The following is a 19451-nucleotide window of genomic DNA, read 5'->3' as shown; positions in this document are numbered from 1 at the left end:
TGCAAGTTTAAGGTTCAGGGTAGTAGACAGTTCGTTGCTCAGGTATATAATTAGCTAACTAGCCTAAGAATCTATGATTAAAATGAAATTATGGTGAAATCTTGCAGCCTTGCAGGACCACCTTTGCAAATGCCAACAACAGATTAACAAAGAAGGAAACTTTAGTGCTTATTTTGGTACAAAAGATAGTGTACAAGGCCTTTTCAATGGCAAAAAACTATGATAGGATAGTTCCATATTAATTTCTAAGAATTAAAGATATTTAACCTTCCCTAATACATTATCTGATTTTGATAGGTAAATGATTGAACCAAGTTAGGAATAAATAAAGTCAGAAAGGCCAATAGCATCGAATTTTAAGGCTCGCACCGGGCGGCTAACCCCGGGTTAACACAGTCAACACAGATTCTATCAACATCTCAAGCATTAAACAAAACAACATCTAGTCCTGTTATTAGCAATTAGGTTCAGTTTCATGACATTGAAGAATAGCTATATTATCAACAATACCAAGTTATCAATAACTGTAAAATACCATCATAATCCAGTGCTACAGAAGCACAAGCACACACAATTGAACACAAACCCATAGCAAAGCTTCACAAAATCAATTGGGGGTTCAGAATATGACATAAAATCAAGAAACAACTTACATATAGTTCATAAGTTGATTGGACACAAATTCCAACAAAAACATACTTTCCCTATTATAATAAGTGCACCCATTTTTACTTGTACATTTGCCAACAAAACAACTTTGACCATTAAGAAAGAATTATTAAAAGTAACGGAGTAATACTTTGCAAATTTACATTGAAATTGAATCCCAAGTTTTAGCAACATGGTCAATGAGCAGTGTTAAAAGTCAATGGATTCAATTCATTGCAAATTGCAATTTAGTTGGTACGAGATTAAAGCAAACAAATTCTGTAGATTAATAATATCAATTATCATACAGGGCAAAGAACTGTATATACCTCAAATTGGGATTGGTGTACCCCAGTAAGCAGTGTTTGTAGGTGACTAAAACTTGTTTAGGCAATTCGTCGAACAGCTAGGGTGCAATCGCTTTACTTCCGTTCAATTTTCGGTAGGTGGTTACCAACATTCCGAAGATGGATGAAATGTAAGGTTCACAAAATATGGCATGAGATACACCATTTGCTTCTCTAAAAACATGAACAAAATTTATGAACTCAAAACAACTAGGATGTTCATATTCATACTGTACTAGTAACTTTAGCTTTAATGCTTACTATATTTGAGTAACCCTTATTCTTTTTATTTTGAAAAAATAACGGTTTACGTTTTGAGTGCCAATTTAAAACGAATGCTCTATTAAGATATGGTGAAAGTGTAATAAGTTGTTAAAAATTGACCTAATTAACAAATTACTAATCCATCTCGAAAAACTCAATTCAAATGACACAATAATTTAATATTAAAATAAATTCAATCTAATCCAAACTCAATAAAGGTGCCGGTCTACCCGAATTGACGTACACCCTCAGTGAGTAACATGTTATTTAACAATTCCCTAAACAAATCACCACCTCGTGCACATTAAAAGCTTTGAGCTTATTTTAAAAATATAAAATACGCAAGTATAAAAAAAAATGAAAAACGTGTCAAACCAATGTAAATCTTACACTTAGCTTGCTACTTCCATGCATGAAGACACGTATCTGTCCAACTTAGCTTCTCACCATCACTATTATATCATAACCCATTCTCTCTTATCATCATCATCATTAAAACTTTATGATAACCTGTTCTTCATAAAGTTATCATATCAAACGATCCAAAAATAAAAATGGTGAAATTAGCAAGTGCAAGAGAGAGTAGGCTATATGGGCCAAGACTAGCAAGAAATCGATCAGAATACATGAATGCTGGGCTATACTTGTTTGGTACAATCGTCTTATTAATGGGCTTTATAGCCCAATTCTCAAAGGAGCCCAAATCTGGGCTTCTCCTACTATTGATCGGTTTTTTTCTTATCACCGCCGTTAATGTTCATGATCTGGTGGCCCACCTTGCCGGAATCGATTACCGGTTGCCGTTGATGGAGTTTGATATTCAGCTTGCTCTTGTTGAGTTTGCTGTTCCTATTGTTCAGATTATTGGTTCGCTTTTGTCTTTCTTAGGAGTCCTTTTTCTACTCATTCTGGTATGTTCTTTTTAACTTATTTTTGTTACACTTTAATGTTGAGTATACGAGTATGTACTAGTGTACCACCGTTACCTAACTATTGCAACGTGCTAAAATTTGGTACTCCTAATGATATGAGACACGGAATAATCACTTTTGGTTTATGTAATCAAATTCACTTTAAGACTTTGATGATTGAATAAATTATTAAATGATCTTAAGTATGCAAATAAGCATGTAATATTATTATTAAATTTAGGAATATTATTATTGATTATTTGAAATTTAATCAATTTTGTTCTTTCTTACTTTTAAGTTACATAGCTAAATAGCTAATGACATAAGGAAATGTCTTGTGTCAACCCTTTTTGATGGTTTGCTTAAAATGGTAAAAAAAAAATATTACAAGTAATTTTATTAAACTTGGCATCGGTTCTTCCGCCGCAATGACAAGATATTTGATTTATTTATTTGATAAAGAGGAGAGATCACATAAAGCAATGATATAGACGGGATTCAATCTCCTTTAGTTTGACTCCACTAAAGGCTTATTCATAGTAGATAGATGCAACTAAAGCAATGTGGGTAATTTCTCTTCTACTAAATAACAAGAGCACAAGACTACATACAAGAGCACCTTGACCACTATATTACCCTGTCAAGATTTAGTAAGTAAGAAGTAAACTGGAGATCTTGTTATGAATGTTATATGTAGTATTCTAATTAGGATTTCTTTCAACACTAATTACCTGCAGGAAGAAAAGGGTGTTTATTACAGCAGTTTAGAAAGGCATGCCTTGAACATGCTGATTGCCGGGCCAGTTTTATGGCTTATTGGGTCGATACACAATTCATGTCAAATCTACGAAAGAGCTGATGGCCATATACAAATATTGCAAGAAAGTGTCAACATTCCCTTTCTATTGGCAAGCTTATTGTTTGTGGTTGGTGCAATTCTCAATAGTCGCGAGCAATCAAGATGGATTTACCATGGCCTCATGTTACTTGTAAGTCATTTTTTCCCCAACTTGTGCATAGTGTGCTCTGATTTCCCCTGTCCTTTATCTTGGTCTTTGGTTGTTAAGATACTCAAATCATCAACAAGCTCCCCAAGTCTTGTATTAGCTGAGGATGTTATGATGTACTGCATTCTTAAATCGATGTCATGAAACCTTATAATTTGTCGATATGTATGTTTTCAGCTAATTAAATTGTTGTACATTATAAATTCACAAATTTTTGTATGCGGCTGGCCACATGGTGTGGCAGGGGTTACTTGTGTGGTGTTACTGTAGGTGTTACTTGTATTCTAGTGTTACTTGTATAGGTTTTACTGGTTTTGTCAGGGGTTACTTTTAGGTGTTACTTGTATTCTAGGGTTACTTGTATGGGTGTTACTGGTTTTTGTCAAGGGTTACTTGTAGGTGTTACTTGTATTCTGGGGTTCCTTGTATGGGTGTTACTGGTTTTGGTCAGGAGTTACTTATAGGGTGTTATTGGTTTGGTACGAGGTTTTGGTCTGAGATTACTTGTAAGTGTTACTCAACCCATTCCAAGTTATCCATACAAGTAACCCCAGAATATAAGTAACTCTAAAAACAAGTAACCCAGAATACAAGTAACCCCTGCCACACCATGTGGCCTGCCGCACTGAAAAAGCTCTGTTATAAATTTACGACTTCAACTAATGGTAAAATGTTGGAATGCATGCAGGGGAAAACATGGGTATGGTTGGGCATATTTGGGAGCTTACTATTGTTCATAGGAGGATTAATGAATGTGGTGAAGGTGTTTAAGATGCAACAAATGAATGGACTACGATTAGAGAAGCTACGAGGAGGGGCTCAAGAAGGGTTAATTCGAGTGAGAGAAGGTCGAGTTCCTCTAATGAATGAGGAAAATCTTTCTTCTCGTCGATTACAATCAGGGGCTGAGCCAAAAGGGTTTGATCCGGCAACCCCTTATAAAGATGTTCTTGTTGGTAACACTTGAATTAAAGAAGTAATATAGGGTATGGAGCAATGTATTATGTAAATGACTTTCTCCATATTGATGTACTATTGAAGATTGTGAATCATTTCTCGGCCTATTTGAGTAACAAGGTTGTTGCTAGAATCTTTTTATTAGTTTTTTTCCATATAAAACTCCTTTAATATTCTTGTGTTATTGTATACCTTTCTCTTTAATCTCTCTTTTATGTGACAATTTCTCAAGTACAAACATCAAGGCTATAGAATCTCATGTTCATCTTTTTGTTGTTCACAAAATTTACAAAAAATTATAGGAAAGGTAAGATACTTGCATAATTTTGCAATTTATCAAAATAGGTCACGTTTAGATTGCTTTCATGCCGTGTCAACTTTGTATTTTATCTCAGTATTTTGATACTCTCGTTAGTTTCAATCGTGTTGTCGTGTTATAAATCAGGGCTAATTTTTCCTTTGTGAACCTTATTCAACACCCCTATTGGGCCCTCCCCCTAAATGTCGGCCTTTGAGGCCCTAAAATAATCGACGCTCGTAATAGGCTGAGAAAGTAAAAGCGTTTTTCAGAATTTTACTTAACATCACTACTTCAGAATTCAGATAAATAGAAATGAAACTAGCTATTGGCCCGGGCGATGCCCCGGGTCATTATAAAATTTATTACTTTAACCAAAATATATATATTTTTTGGCTTGTTTGTCACTAAGAGTTTAAGTGGTTTATAATTATTTTTTTAAAAAAAAGGTGATAGTTTAAGTAATTCTTTGTTTGTATGAGCTAATTTGACTATAAAAACAATTTTTTTGCATTTATAAATATAGGGTAAATGATAAATCAATTAATTTGTTGTTAAAAAAATTGATAAATCAAATCTATAAATTTGATGTCAATATATACACTACGTACTTAGTAATGCACAAAAAAATATTACTCAATAATCACAATTGTAATATTTCTTTTTAAAAAAAAAATAATCACAATTGTAATATATGTATATATAAATCAACTCGTTTATTCTATAATTACAATTTTATTAATTAATGCACAAAAAATGGAATAATTTTTAATTTCTTACAATTTTTATTATTGTGCAATTATTTAGGAGTTACATTCAAAGGGAAATTTAAATAGGGTGTTATGCACATGAAGAGTTTTTCAATTAAACTAAACATTAATACTATTAATGCATGGAGTTTTACAATCATTTATGGGCTCATATGATGTGGCGCCAAATGGCAAAATCGGTGACACATGGCAAAATAGCATGTTTTGCCATGAGTTTCAATATATATACTAGATGAAAGCCCGTGCGATGCATGGTTTTACATATATAAATCTCACGAAAAGATATTTTTGTATTTGATTATTTTACTATTGAATAATTTCAGACAAAAAAAAACACACACACACATAATAATCTAATTAAAGTGTTATTGCCTATCACAAAAGTATAATTTGTATTTAATTTGTGCTTATCAGTTATATGACAAGTATATTTAAAAATATGAATAAATTGTAAATATAATATCTTCAAAACAAAAAAAAATTAAATATGATAAATTATTGGTTACATATTAAGATAAAATCTTTAATGTGAAAAGCTTTTTTTTTTTTTTTTTTTACATATTTTAATCAGTAATCATTATTCATTGGTTTTTTAAAAAAATAGAAATATTTTAAAAATAATAATAAAAACATGTATACTACTTATCTTCTATTTCTTCATTCACACTCATATCTCATCCATCTAATAAAACTGGATAAATAAAACATGTTAGCAAAAATAAAATTTAGTCTTATAAAATAAATCAATATATTTATATATCATGAAGTGATTTTATTTATTTATTTATTTATTTATTTTTGGTGAAATTGATCCAAAAATTGCAATGGTACAAAATCAAATTTATGCATTGGAGCTTAATCGTCCCCAATCACCGCTCGTTTCTTAGTTGTGACGATTGAAAAGTATATAATGGAGTAAACTTTTCTTTCAATTAATTTTGGACGAAATTGTACAAAGTTGGCTTTAATTGATGCATGAACATAATCACTTTGTATTAAAAATAAAAAATAAGTTAAATTTGATGACTTGATTAAGCTACCTAAATCACAAAAAATTATTTTAATCATAAAGTAATTAATAATAATTAAAAATATTTATTAAAAATATTTATAAAAAATTAATATATGTAAACGATTTATACAAATATAATACCTCATCGTACTTTGATTTTCCAATCATTTTTGCCAAAATATAATTCCCTGATTAAATTAGATCTGCATGTAAAAACAGATTTCAGTAAACAAAACATAAACATATAATCATTAAGCATTCTAAATAAACACAATGTAAGCAATAATCACAAATTAAAATAAGATTTAAATTAAGAATGACGCAGCCATTGATGACCTAAAACTAACAAAAAATTATGACACAAAATTCTCTTGATTTGGTTTTGTATTGATATGAAATTTTATTGGTGTGGTAGGATGTGTCAATTTATAGTGGTAGGCATAAAAAAATTTAATTTAATTATTATTAAGGAATAATTTTAATTTCTTATCATTAACACTATCAAGATTATGTTAGATATAGTTCTATATCTATAGATGTTTTTTTTTAAAAAAGATAATTTTAAATTTTTTTAAATAAATTAAATCCTTATAATTCACTAATCGTTTTTTTTTAAAAAGATAATTTTAGTGTTTTTTTAAAAAAATTTCGATCTAATAAATCATTATTCGTTTTTTTAATAACGTGGCAAAATTCTTAAATCTCATTCGTCAAATTTATCTAGGTGGCAAGTGAATATTTTAATTATAAAATAAAATAGAAATCTAATTTTTAATTAGTCGAATATATACCTTTGCTTATGTGGCGCGCCGAATGCTCTCCAAAAATGCCTACTTTATTTATATATACTAGGTGTGAAGCCCGTGCGATGCACGGGTTAGTTTATATATTATTATTATTATTATTATTTTATTATTATTATTATTATTTTAGTATTTTTACTTTTTATATTATTATTTTTAATTATGAGATGCACGGGTTAGTTTATACTCCCTCTGTTCCCATTTGTTTTTTACGTTTCCATTTAGGGTGTTCCTTTTTATTCTTTACATTTAGAATATTTCCTTTTTAAGTCATTGATTTTAGACAAAATTACCCTTGCTTTACAATTTAAATACTCAATTGGCATTCACTTTTCATGTGCAAATGTATCTTTTATAATATTTTAATGAGTTTTCAATGCTCACTATTACTTTCTCTCTCATCTATCTTCTACTTTTTGCCAACTTTTATTACTTTCTCTCTCCTCTCTCTTCTACTTTCTTCACCCCACATGCACTACATTGTTTTTTTCAATAAAGTTGTACTTTCAATCATTGAAATATTCCAATATACCTCTACTTTACACAATTTCTTAATTACCGCGCATAATTCCAAACGTAAAGAACATTAGGGAACGGAGGGAGTAGCTTTTTATTTTTATTATTATTTTTTTAATATTTTTACTTTTTCTACTATTATTTTTAATTATGAATATGGTAGGGATCAACAGCCATAGGTGATCGTGTTGGATCAATATTCATTAATCAAATACATTAAAAATAATAAAGAGATGAATTATTAATGTAGTCGATATAATATTGCAGTTCTTTACAAAGAAAAAATATAATTATTTCAACTTATTAAATATTACTTTTTATTAATAACATAATTAGAAATTAAATTGCTAGTTTCAGACGGATTTTATCTCCATCTCCTCTATGGAGAGTATATTTTGCTTATGTAATTGTGGTATATAGATCTTGGTCCTCCCGTGAATGAAACCAGCAAAATAACTCTATTCTCCTTTTCCATCTCAAGTGTGTAGCATGTAGTGTCTATTCTTTTTATATAATTGTGGTACATGTATCTTATGTCTCCGAAGAATGTTGGTGGCAAGATTGTTCTTTTCCCGTCTTCGTTCCTCGAAGTATTTTCGTTTTCCATTGCATCCCTCATCATGTTGAGCTGCGGTTGATGTTGTTGGATATTCTCACCATACAGGTTTCGCGAAGGGTATTGTAAAGCCATGTAGGTTTGATATTAAACCAATGATTATTATTTTTATGTATTGTGTGGTTAATTGTTGATGCATGTACTATGAAATAGTTTTATGTCTATTTATAAGGAAATACAATAAATATTATCTTTTTTACATCAATTTTATCATATTTTTATTGTTGATCTTATCTAATAATTTGAATTCCAATCCATATTTCCATAATTTAATCATCGGCAGTAACATACTAACAACTAATGGTAATAAAATTATCCCTAATTTTAAATGATATGTTCCAACTTTAAATTATATAGGTTTTAAAACACATACTTGTAAATAAAAAAGCTACCCTTTTGATTTCGGAAAAATATAAATTAAAAAAAAGCTACCCTTTTTTTCTTTTAAAAAATATCAGTATTAAAAAAACTACCCTTTTCTGTCTTCTTCCATATTAAAATGTATCAATTTTGATCTTTGTCATTCATTTAAGTGAAATTTTGTCATAATCCATTTAGTTGTATATTATATACACTTTAATTCTTGAAGCTCAATGTCATCCAAACAATTGGCGCAGACACCATCATTAACCACCACAGCCACAGCAGAAACTTCACCCCCTTCACTTCCTTCTCTCTCCTCCTCCACCTCTTTCATTTTCCCCTGTTCCACACAATTACCCAGAAAAATAATGAATAAATTTGATCATATAATCCCAAATCCCCAAATCTAGATCAACTCGGATTAAAAATAAAAAACCCCCTATTTAATCAATAACCTAGATGCCAAAACCAATCAAATAACATCAAATCCCCAAATTGGGATCAATTTAAGCAAGAACCCTAATCAAAGGCGGAATAGATGGTTGTTGAGGTCGTTAGTAAGGGTTTCGTCAACAAAGGCGGTGAGTGAAGTCATAGCTATATAAAAATGGAGGATAAAAATAGAAGAGGAGAGAGAAAAAAGGGGGTAAATAAATGAAGTAGCCCCAAATTAGAAACAAATTAAAGGGAAGAAGATAGAATCAAAGATGGTATAATTCTTATACTTTTTCCAGATTGGTTGTGAAAATACATGCATTTGTGAAGAAAGGAAATAGTGAAGAAGAAGGTGAAGCTATTATCTATAAATTTCAACTTGAATTAACTTTTTCCAGATAATTAGTCCGATTAAATCAATGTTTTTCTTGTTGTCATCATAAATTGAGTTGAAAAATGTTATATGTTGCAGTGCATTAATTAGAAATTGAAGTTTTATTGTACTTTGTTGGATGTTATATATGTATATTGCAGTGTTAAATGTGCATAAAATTAAAGTTCGTTGCTTACTTGCTAACATACCTGTAGAAAAAGTGGGTGGAGGTGGTTTCAAGGCTTAAATCGTTGTTTTGTAACTAACAAAATGAAAATCCAACAAATAATAATATCAAAACTTTTAACTAATCACCATATACTTTGTTTTTGCGTGATAGGAGGATGTCTAATCTTTTTAATTTTAATATTGTATCCAAACCTGAGAGCATAGAAGTGATAATTGATTGCTTATCCATTAGCTTGTTTTATTTTTGTTAATATGTGTATATCTACTTTTTGCCTCTAATTTTGAAAGAAAGATATCATAGATAGCAGTTAAGGAGAATTCATCTCCTAAATTGCAGCCTTGATGAATGAGCACGATTGATTACGATCAATCACAATATCGTATCTTAGTATTTATATTATTCTTTGATGCCATGTATAATATAGTCTATACTCTGTAATCTCTTTATTTAAGTTAGTACATTGACTTTTTGTTCTATAGTGGTCACTTAAGACTTGTATATAAATACTCTGTAACTCAATAATACTAAGTAAGCTTTTCTCTATTCTCTTCATGCATCTAATAGTTCTTTTGTTACTGGTATGGCCCCCAAACTGCTCTTATTTTGGAACTGGTTTAACCCCTAGCTGCTCATTGTTTATAATTGAACATGTTTTAGTTGAGTTGTAACTCCGTAAGTGTAATGAATAATATGGATTATTTAAATACAAAAATCTTTATATGATTAATTTGGAAAGTAAATTATTAAAATATTGTGTTCTGCTAATATTGTGTTATGAATGCCCTAACAGAGTCACAGCTTTGTTTGTAGTTATTTTGTACCTTTCTAAGCTCCATGTTGTTGTTTGAACCTTCACTCTATATATTCAGAATGTATTGTTTAACAGTTGATTTGATTCAAGTTTGTTTGGTGAATTTATTCAGCAATGGAGAAATTGGGAGGTTGTATGGTTGAAATATTTTCGATATGGATAGAACCGTACTACATTGATGATTTTATATATTTGTCATGACGAATTATTCTGTTACATGTAGCTTCATAATGTTGAAAATACTCCACAAGATTTGGGAACTACTTTCTGGTGCACCAAAAAGAGAAGCAGCTAATCTAGGTACTTGGTATATATTATTAAAACAAAGGGACATTCCTAATTATGTCCGTTTTCAATTGTTGCATTAATTTAAGCTAATATAACTGAAACAGGAACATGAATACAGTAGCTGTTCACATGAATTGCATTGAACAGTTCCTAAGTTCTAGATTTATAGTACTCTGGATTAATGGTTCATGTATAGATATATTTTCAGTGTTTTCCCTCTAATCTTGTAACATTATGAACGGAGGGAGTACTCCCTCTAATCTAGAGCATATATTGTTTCATAAAGAGCGTATAATTCTTGTATTACATACGGTTTCATGATTCAACTTTTTGTTAATGGTAATCAAATTACATCACTATCAAGTCACAGTAGATTGATATGTTGATTAATTTTATTAGAAAGAGCAAGTTATGTTTTATATTAATTACCTGGTCCTATATGCAGTTGTCTTCGTGCTTTTTTCTCATTGAGTATTGTTTCTGGAAAACAGAGTTGCTCCTGGGAGTCTTAAAGTATTCCTCGGGGTTACGGTAATAGTGTCAAGATGTCTTAAGGCAAGAGTCCTAATAGTGTCCGAATTTCTCTCCTCTATGCCTTGCTGTCCGAGAGCTAGGCCTGCAAAAGAGAGAGAAGGTTAACTACCCCAGGGGTGTGACCCGGGAAAGCCCCTCCGATGCTTAAGTCAGCGATCGTACTTTAGAGAGAAAAAGTAGAGAGAGAAAGTAGAGAGAGAATTAGAGAATTAGGAAAAAGTTACCCTTGCTAATGATTGGAGAGCTATTTATATATAGATGTACTTTCAGGTGGCAGAAGTTGTACTTAGTTGGATTGATTAGGGGTAAATCCGTACTTGGTGCTGACTAATGATGGGCTGGATAATAGAGGGGTATTTTCGTAATTCCCGGTCAATGGGCTTAGGACAATGGACTTAGCCCAAACATTTAGCCCCACGCGTGATGTGGGAACGAGATCACATGAAGTTCGGATATCATGCGGAATAAAAATAAGAGAGAATGTCTGATATACCGGAGAGAATCCCGAGGTGCACCCGGGGGCTAAAACGAGCCCCAAGCGACTTGCAAGGGTGAAAACCAGCCCCAAGCAATGCATTAAGAGTACTTTAACTCAGATGATTGAGCAGTTTGGGGGGCTAAGCCTGATAAGGGCTTAGGCACAACTGATGATTTATCCCTTTTTAGAATTTTTCTCAGCTCCATGTATTTTGCTGAAGGCATGTCTTATCTCCATCTCCCCTACCCTTAGGGCTTTTTGAGATAAGCTGATGATGTTTTAATGCTGATTAAGCTTGTAATTAAGCTTTAATCCTTCAATGGTGATATTCTGGGCTCAAGTATTACTTTAGGCCCAACTGAACCAGGGTTTTGAGGAGTTGCCATCTCCTTAGCTTGGAACATATGAACTCCCACTATACTTGCATTTGCCTGGGAATATTGGAATTCGGGTTTGACTTTGATAATTTTTTTGAGTTTCTGAATTTCGTGAACTGATGCTGGGGGTAAGTATATATGAGAATTTGAATTCCTTGATTTGATTGAGCCCCGGGGTAGAACGGCTATGCTCGGCCGAAATTAAGGGTTTTAATGTGAAAATTTTCGACTTTTCTGAGGGTGTACAAGCTGAAATCTGGGTGTGAATGCATTTTTATGTGTTTAAATTTCGGGTTCTCAGGAGTATAGCTAGTTATACTTGGGGGTGAACTCTGTGAGTGAGGTTAGAGATAAGCTGAGAGAGTGCGTGTGAGATCCAGAGGGGTAGGATCGAGAGAATTCGGGGTAATTGTGTTTTCGAGGCTTAGGATAAGCTGAATGCTTGGGTGTCTGCCTGATATGCTGGAGAGAAGGAGTGAAGAGTGAGGCCGGGTGAGGAGCGATGCCGCGGGATTTAGAGCAGGTTGAGAGGGTCGCGAGCATGCCGAGGGGGTACGCGACCCTGCTGAAGGGGTGGCTGCGCGAGGATACCGAGGGATACATGGTGCGGCCGAGGGAGTGAGATGCGAGAGAGTAGTGGTGAGCAGGTGCGGCTAGGCAGAGAGCCGAGAGGGTCGAGTGTGTCCGGAAGGATGGATGCGCGAGGACCCCGAGAGACAGCTAGGTGCTGAGGGGGTATGAGTGCGGGTAGCCCAGGTGAGGCGCGAGAGAAGTAAGAAATATATGAGTCTTACCCCGGGTTTTACTTGAACGCCGAGGAGTGAGATGGTGAAAAACTTGAATTTTTACCCCGAGGTGAGGGTGGAGCGAGAGAGATAGAGTTTTACCCCGGGGTGAGGGAGGAGTGAGTGAGCATTACCCCAGGGTGAGGGAGGAGTAAATGAGAGGAAGAGTGAGGTATGCTACCCCGGGGTGAGGGAGCCATACCCCGGGGTGAGGGAGTCATACCCCGGGGTGAGGGAGCATTGAGTGAGAATGAGAAGAGGGCATGCTCTCCGGGGTGAGGGAGCTAACCCCCGGGGTGAGGGAGCTATACCCCGGGGTGAAGGAGTACTGAGTGAGAGGTAGAAGAGGGCATGCTCTCCGGGGTGTTGGAGCTATACCCCGGGGTGAGGGAGCTATACCCCGGGGTGAAGGAGCATTGAGTGAGAGGTAGAAGAGGGCATGCTCTCCGGGGTGTTGGAGCTATACCCCGGGGTGAGGGAGCCATACCCCGGGGTGAGGGAGTATTGAATAAGAGTGAGAAAAGGACATGCTATCCGGGGTGTTAAGGTAGTTTGAGAAATAAAATCAAGTGACTTATACCCCCGGGCGAAGTTACTTTGAGAAATAACCAATTGACTTATACCCCCAGGCGGGAGTACTTTGAGAAATAAATCTGAGAGCTTTATACCCCGGGCCGAGGCACTTTGAGAATAACCCAAGAAGCTTTATAACTCTAATCAGAGGTACTTGAAAAAAAAAATAAACCAAGTGACTTATACCCCCAGGCGGAGGTACTTTGAGAAATAAACCAAGTGTTTTATACCCCAAGCCGAGGTATCTTGAGAAATAAACCAAGAAGCTTTATACCCCAAGCCGAGGTATCTTGAGAAATAAACCAAGAAGCTTTATACCCCGGGCGGAGGGAGGCTGAGAGAGTGACTGAATAGGCCGAGCGGAGGGAGGCCAAGTTGAGAGAGTGATTGAATAGGCCAAGCGGAGGGAGGCCATGTTGAGAGAATGATAGAATAGGCCAAGCTGAGAAGGTGATTTAATAGGCCAAGCTGAGAAGGTGATTTAATAGGCCAAGCGGAAGGAGTAAAGAGAATACTCTATGCTGAGAGATGCTGATGGGCTTGACTTGTCATGTTGAGGCCTCCTCTAGGCCGAGGGCCTGGCTTCAAGTACCAAGAGCTTGCTCGAGCTGGGTCTATTAGCCAAGAGTTCGGCATGCATTATCTTTGCTAAAAATTACCCAAGGTTGAGGGGTGATATAGATAAGCCGGGAGCTAAGCCTTAGATAGCGACGCTGAGAGCCTGGGGTATGCCTTGTTTTGAGTTTGTCACAAACCCAAGAAAATTATTTTTCTCCTAATTGAAGCTTGATGATTATCTCTAACTTTTAAATTTTGTTGATGTTGTAGAGGCTAGTCCCCGGGGTGCGCTTGACTTGTATTGAAGAGATCTTTCGGCCGAAGTAAGCCTCCTAAATAAAATAGATGAGAGGTATGCTATTCCAATCATAGGGATAGGTTGGGGGCTAAACGAGACCCTTGTTATAGATGTATGAGAAGTAGTTCATCCCAACTTTTGGGATAGGCTGAGGAGAAGTATGTTATCCCAAATCTTGAGATAGGCTAGGGGCAAAACGAGACCCTTGTTATAGATGTATGAGAGGTAGTTCATCCCAACTTTTGGGATAGGCTGAGGAGAAGTACGTTATCCCAAATCTTGAGATAAGTTGAGGGCTAAACGAGCCCCTTGTTATATATGTATGAGAGGTAGGCTATCCCAACTTTTAGGATAGGCCGAGGGCTAAACGAGCCTCAAGTTATAAATATATGAGGGGTACGCTATCCCAACTTTTGGGATAGGCCGAGGGCTAAACGAGCCTTTTGTTATTTTAACGATTCGCCAGGACACTATCTCAAACATTGAGTATAGGCTAGCATCTTGCCCCAAACATTGGAACAAACTTGTTATTGATAACGTTAGTTAGCAACCCAGGGTGTCTTGTACGAAAGAAGGACCGGTGCTTTTTGAGAAGATAATGAATTCCCAAGATTTTAAAGCTTTAGGCAGCTATGTAGATAACCATCCCGAAAAATGAAAATGATGCACTATTAAAAGAAATAACTTCTAGTATAAGTTCTTATTGCCCCAAGGGCATCATTGTCATTTGAGAAGTTGCTCAGATACAACAACGTCTTAAGTCCGCATTCCAAGCATATCGGTTGCAGACTCCACCTTGTAGATATTCATGATATATGGGGAAGGATAGCTTAGGACCATGCAATTTAGAACTTGTGAGTGGAAGACCCTCGAGTGAATGACCTCCTTGATCTTGTAAAGTTCATGTTGAAGAGGGGTGCTTTCATCTTAGTATGGCCCTTAGCTAGGCATGTCAAGGGATTGGTATAAGCATATCCCTCGCCTAGGCATGCCGAGGAGATAATAGAAGCATATCCCTCGGCTAGGCGTGCCGAGGAAATGATAAAAGCATAGCCCTAGGGTAGGCATACCGAGGCGGTTGATAGAAGCATAACCCCAGGCTAGGCATGCCGAGGAGATGATATAAGCATGGTCGAGATGATAAAGGCATAGCCCTCGACTAGGCATGCCGAGGCGGTTGATAGAGGCACAGCTCTCGGCTAGGCTTGCTTAGGCGGTTGATAGAAGAATGACCCCCGGCTAGGCATGCCGAGGAGATGATAGAAGCATGGTTAAGATGATAAAGGCATAGCCCTCGGCTAGGCATGCCGAGGCGGTTGATAGAAGCATGGTCCTCGGCTAGGCATGATGAGAATATGATAGAAGCTTGCAAAGGAGAAGATAGAAGCATAGCTCTCGGCTAGGCATGCCGAGGAGATGGTAGACGCTTAGCTCTCGGCTAGGCATGCCGAGACGGTTGACAAAAGCATAGCCCCTAGCTAGGCATGTCGAGGGGGTTGATAGAAGCATGGTCCTCGTCTAGGCATGATGAGAATATGATAGAAGCTTGCCAATTAAGGAGAAGATAGAAGCATAGCTCTCAGCTAGGCATGTTGAGGTGTTGATAGAGGCATAATCCTCGGCTAGGCATGTCAAGGGGTTGATGGAGGCATTGCCCTCGGCTAGGTATGCCGAGGCGGTTGATAGAGGCATAGCCTTTGGCTAAGCATGCCGATGGGCTACGCTGGCAGGCCGAGGGGGTAGTCAAGCATGCCGAGGGGGTATCCTGGCAGGCCGAGGGGGTATCCTGGCAGGCCGAGAGGGTATCCTGGCAGGCCGAGGGGGTAGTCAAGCAGGCCGAGGGGGTATCCTGGCAGGCCGAGGGGGTATCCTGGCAGGCCGAGAGGGTAGCCTGGCAGGTTGAGGGGGTATCCTGGCAGGCCAAGGGGTATCCTAGCAGGCCGAGGGGGTAGCCAGGCAGGCCGAGGGGGTATCCTGACAGGCCGAGGGGGTAGCCAGGCACGCTGAGGGGGTATCCTGGCAGGCCAAGGGGTAAGCCAGGCAGGCCGAGGGGGTATCCTGGCAAGCCGAGGGGGAATGCTTGACTCTTTTCGCTTAGGCCAGGAGGAGGCTTGATGGAGCTGGGATACGTGAGGCTGAGGGTTAAGCTGTGGAGCGTTCCCCATCCTACTTTGCCCCCCGCCCGGGTTGATAAGTGCCCCTAGGCTTTCCTCAAGGTTTTTGTTGATGTGGGCTGCCAACTGATCCAAGTCTCGGCGGGTGACCACCTGAGGGCTATTCACCTCCTCAACGGGGTCGCTGCGAGCATGGGGCATCTCCTCGACTATATGAGCATGCCTAGACAAGAGAATCGGAGATTATCTAATAGCATCTTGATATGTACTGCGGGGACGCCTAGTGTTCACCATGACTTTTTGTTACTTATCCCCACAGACGGCGCCACCTGTTTCTGGAAAACAGAGTTGCTCCTGGGAGTCTTAAAGTATTCCTCGGGGTTACGGTAATAGTGTCAAGATGTCTTAAGGCAAGAGTCCTAATAGTGTCCGAATTTCTCTCCTCTATGCCTTGCTGTCCGAGAGCTAGGCCTGCAAAAGAGAGAGAAGGTTAACTACCCCGGGGGTGTGACCCGGGAAAGCCCCTCCGATGCTTAAGTCAGCGATCGTACTTTAGAGAGAGAAAGTAGAGAGAGAAAGTAGAGAGAGAATTAGAGAATTAGGAAAAAGTTACCTTTGCTAATGATTGGAGAGCTATTTATATATAGATGTACTTTCAGGTGGCAGAAGTTGTACTTAGTTGGATTGATTAGGGGTAAATCCGTACTTGGTGCTGACTAATGATGGGCTGGATAATGGAGGGGTATTTTCGTAATTCCCGGTCAATGGGCTTAGGACAATGGACTTAGCCCAAACAAGTATCAATCGTCTTCTTTTCCTTTTTTCTCTTTGCAAAGCTTTTTGAATGAAATCTTGGTTCATGGTATCTCTTAGAATAGATTCACTGTACAATGATTGTGTTCTTTCTTGAGTTGCATATATGTAATTTTTATGGGTTAAATATGTATGATAATTTTATTAAAGTTGTTTATTAGAATATAGAGTTTGAGTAATATCTTTACAATGAAAGTAAATTTTTATCTTTTGAATTTAAGGAATTTTTGTAATTAAAATATCATCACATGAAAAGATTAAAAAAATAATAATAATAAATAAATAACAAATATGCCATAAACATGTTTAGGCCCTATATACTATCACGTAAATGTTTATGGTAGTTTTTGGACAAAATTAAAAAGATAACTTTTAGTCATATTAAACGTATATTTTCATTTCATTCTATAATACTCGTATATGCTTTTTTATTTACACGGTTTTTTCCTTATTATTTCTATAATACTCGTATAAAACTACCCAGAACTTTCTGTTCTAATAATTATATTATTAATGAAAGTTACGTATAGAGTGAGTGCATTTTATCTTGCTAACTTTGGGAAAACGAAAGTTGGGTCCATGGTGTATGTTTTACTCGCCACCTTTTATTAATAATAATTAAGTACTTACGATCAGTCGTAATTACTTGCTAACTTTGGGAAAACGAAAATAATAATTATATTATTATATGCATATCTGCATGATAAAAGTTTAAATCTAAGTTTGATACTTATTTTATTAAAGTTGGGTTAGGATTAGATAGATTATGGATTATCTTTTATTTTATTTTTTTTCACCTTTTTATCTTTTATCTTAAAATATATACTATTGTTGAACGATCATATAAATTAAAAATGGTAACAACCTTATTAAACTACTTTGAGTATACACAAATTGTCAAATTGCGTTTCCTTGGCGTGGCGAGCTTACTTTGAGTAGGATATGGGATAACTGAAATTACTGATATCACTAACAAATGTTGCACATCAATTTTTTAATACCTCAAATTTATAATTAATAATAAAACGTATAAGAACTCGTATAAAAGTTAAATTCTAAAATATTTGAGTACATAATAATATAAAATCATATGAAGAAATTGCTAAATAGTCTAATGGCTAACTTAATACTGAAATTCTAAAATAACCAATGATTATTTAATGAAGTATATAAAAACTACATAATGGATGATAATTTCGAAGCTTGAATATCCCTTCGCACTATGAAACTTGTTATCTTGATCATGAAATTAAGCCTGCAATATGATTGGATTTTTAAACAATTAATTAGTATATTATTTTTAAAATAAAGTAGCTAATTATTGAGAAAAATTAGATACATACCTTTGCTTTTTTAAATGTGTTGTTTGAATCTTTATCATCTTTACTATCAGATTCATCATGAGACCGTTTTCCATTATCCTTACTTGTATCTTCTTCTTTATTTGTTGTAGCTTCTTTGTCGTCCTTTATATCAAATAGTTAGTATAACAATTATTTTTTGGAAAAGTTTAATATAAATTTGATAATTTCTAAAAGTTAAAACATACCTCAAGGATAATTGTTTCAAAAAATTTTATCACAGTGAAGGTTTGTCGTGATGTTTTACGATTATAAGCAGTGATTTTAACTTTAAAAATCAATTCTTTCCCAATAATATTTTTAATTATCATTGGTATTTCTGATTGTGCGTCATTATCGCTAGCATCATCTTTGTTATTAGCCTACAAAGTGACAATAAAATACGCAATATAATCAATTAAATAGATTATTAAAATATATAATTGTATTTTATTAAATTTTTTGTAAGTAATTTTAAAAAAGGATAACCTTTTCATATATATGAGCTTCAAAAACAGCACTCGCATCTTGACCAATTAACTTCTTAGCTTCTTCATCAAATATAACAAATATGGTCGACCCACTATGATCTTCAACACCAAGCTCCAAACGATACCTATAGGTCATTATTAAAAAAAATAAAAAATCAATAGCTAATTAAATATGATTAACATTTAAACCATAAACTATTCTTAAAATTCTAACCTTGGTATTGGTCTATCAACTGATTTTTCGCAAAGAATGCATAAAAAATCTGTCAATCTTGGAGTGACGCGTTTTCTACAAACCGGACATGAGATATAATACCAACCAGTCTCACCCATGATATCAGTCACTTTAGCCTTACAGTAGAATATTAAATCCTATATTTACGAAATTATTAGAAATTATATTGTATGATATATATTTAATTATTAAATAATGATTCAAAATAATAGAAATAGCATTTTTGATATAATACCTTTTCAACAG

The 19451-nt window shown here is 35.3% G+C and overlaps 1 protein-coding gene across 1 annotated transcript; it reads left to right on the top strand.

Annotated features, from left to right (window-relative positions):
* Nucleotides 1-1813: 1813 nt before the first annotated feature.
* On the top strand, nucleotides 1814-4144 carry LOC145607508 (uncharacterized). Its single transcript, XM_081663137.1, has 3 exons — nucleotides 1814-2170; nucleotides 2908-3159; nucleotides 3866-4144. Exons 1-3 carry the CDS (start codon nucleotides 1814-1816, stop codon nucleotides 4142-4144), a joined length of 888 nt encoding a protein of 295 aa, XP_081519263.1.
* The last annotated feature ends 15307 nt before the right edge of the window (nucleotides 4145-19451 follow it).

This window comes from Chenopodium album, chromosome 23 (genome assembly GCF_948465745.1).
Source record: "Chenopodium album chromosome 23, dcCheAlbu1.1, whole genome shotgun sequence".
NCBI lineage: Eukaryota > Viridiplantae > Streptophyta > Magnoliopsida > Caryophyllales > Amaranthaceae > Chenopodium > Chenopodium album.
Note: the sequence above shows the minus strand (reverse complement) of the source record. Positions and strands in the feature narration are given on the sequence as shown.

Bases quoted from the DNA above. Each gene is read 5' to 3' on its own strand.
- LOC145607508 (XM_081663137.1), top strand. From the start codon at position 1,814: ATGGTGAAATTAGCAAGTGCAAGAGAGAGTAGGCTATATGGGCCAAGA. The intron at 2,171-2,907 runs GTATGTTCTTTT...AATTACCTGCAG, and splicing joins TCCTTTTTCTACTCATTCTG to GAAGAAAAGGGTGTTTATTA. The intron at 3,160-3,865 runs GTAAGTCATTTT...GAATGCATGCAG, and splicing joins ACCATGGCCTCATGTTACTT to GGGAAAACATGGGTATGGTT.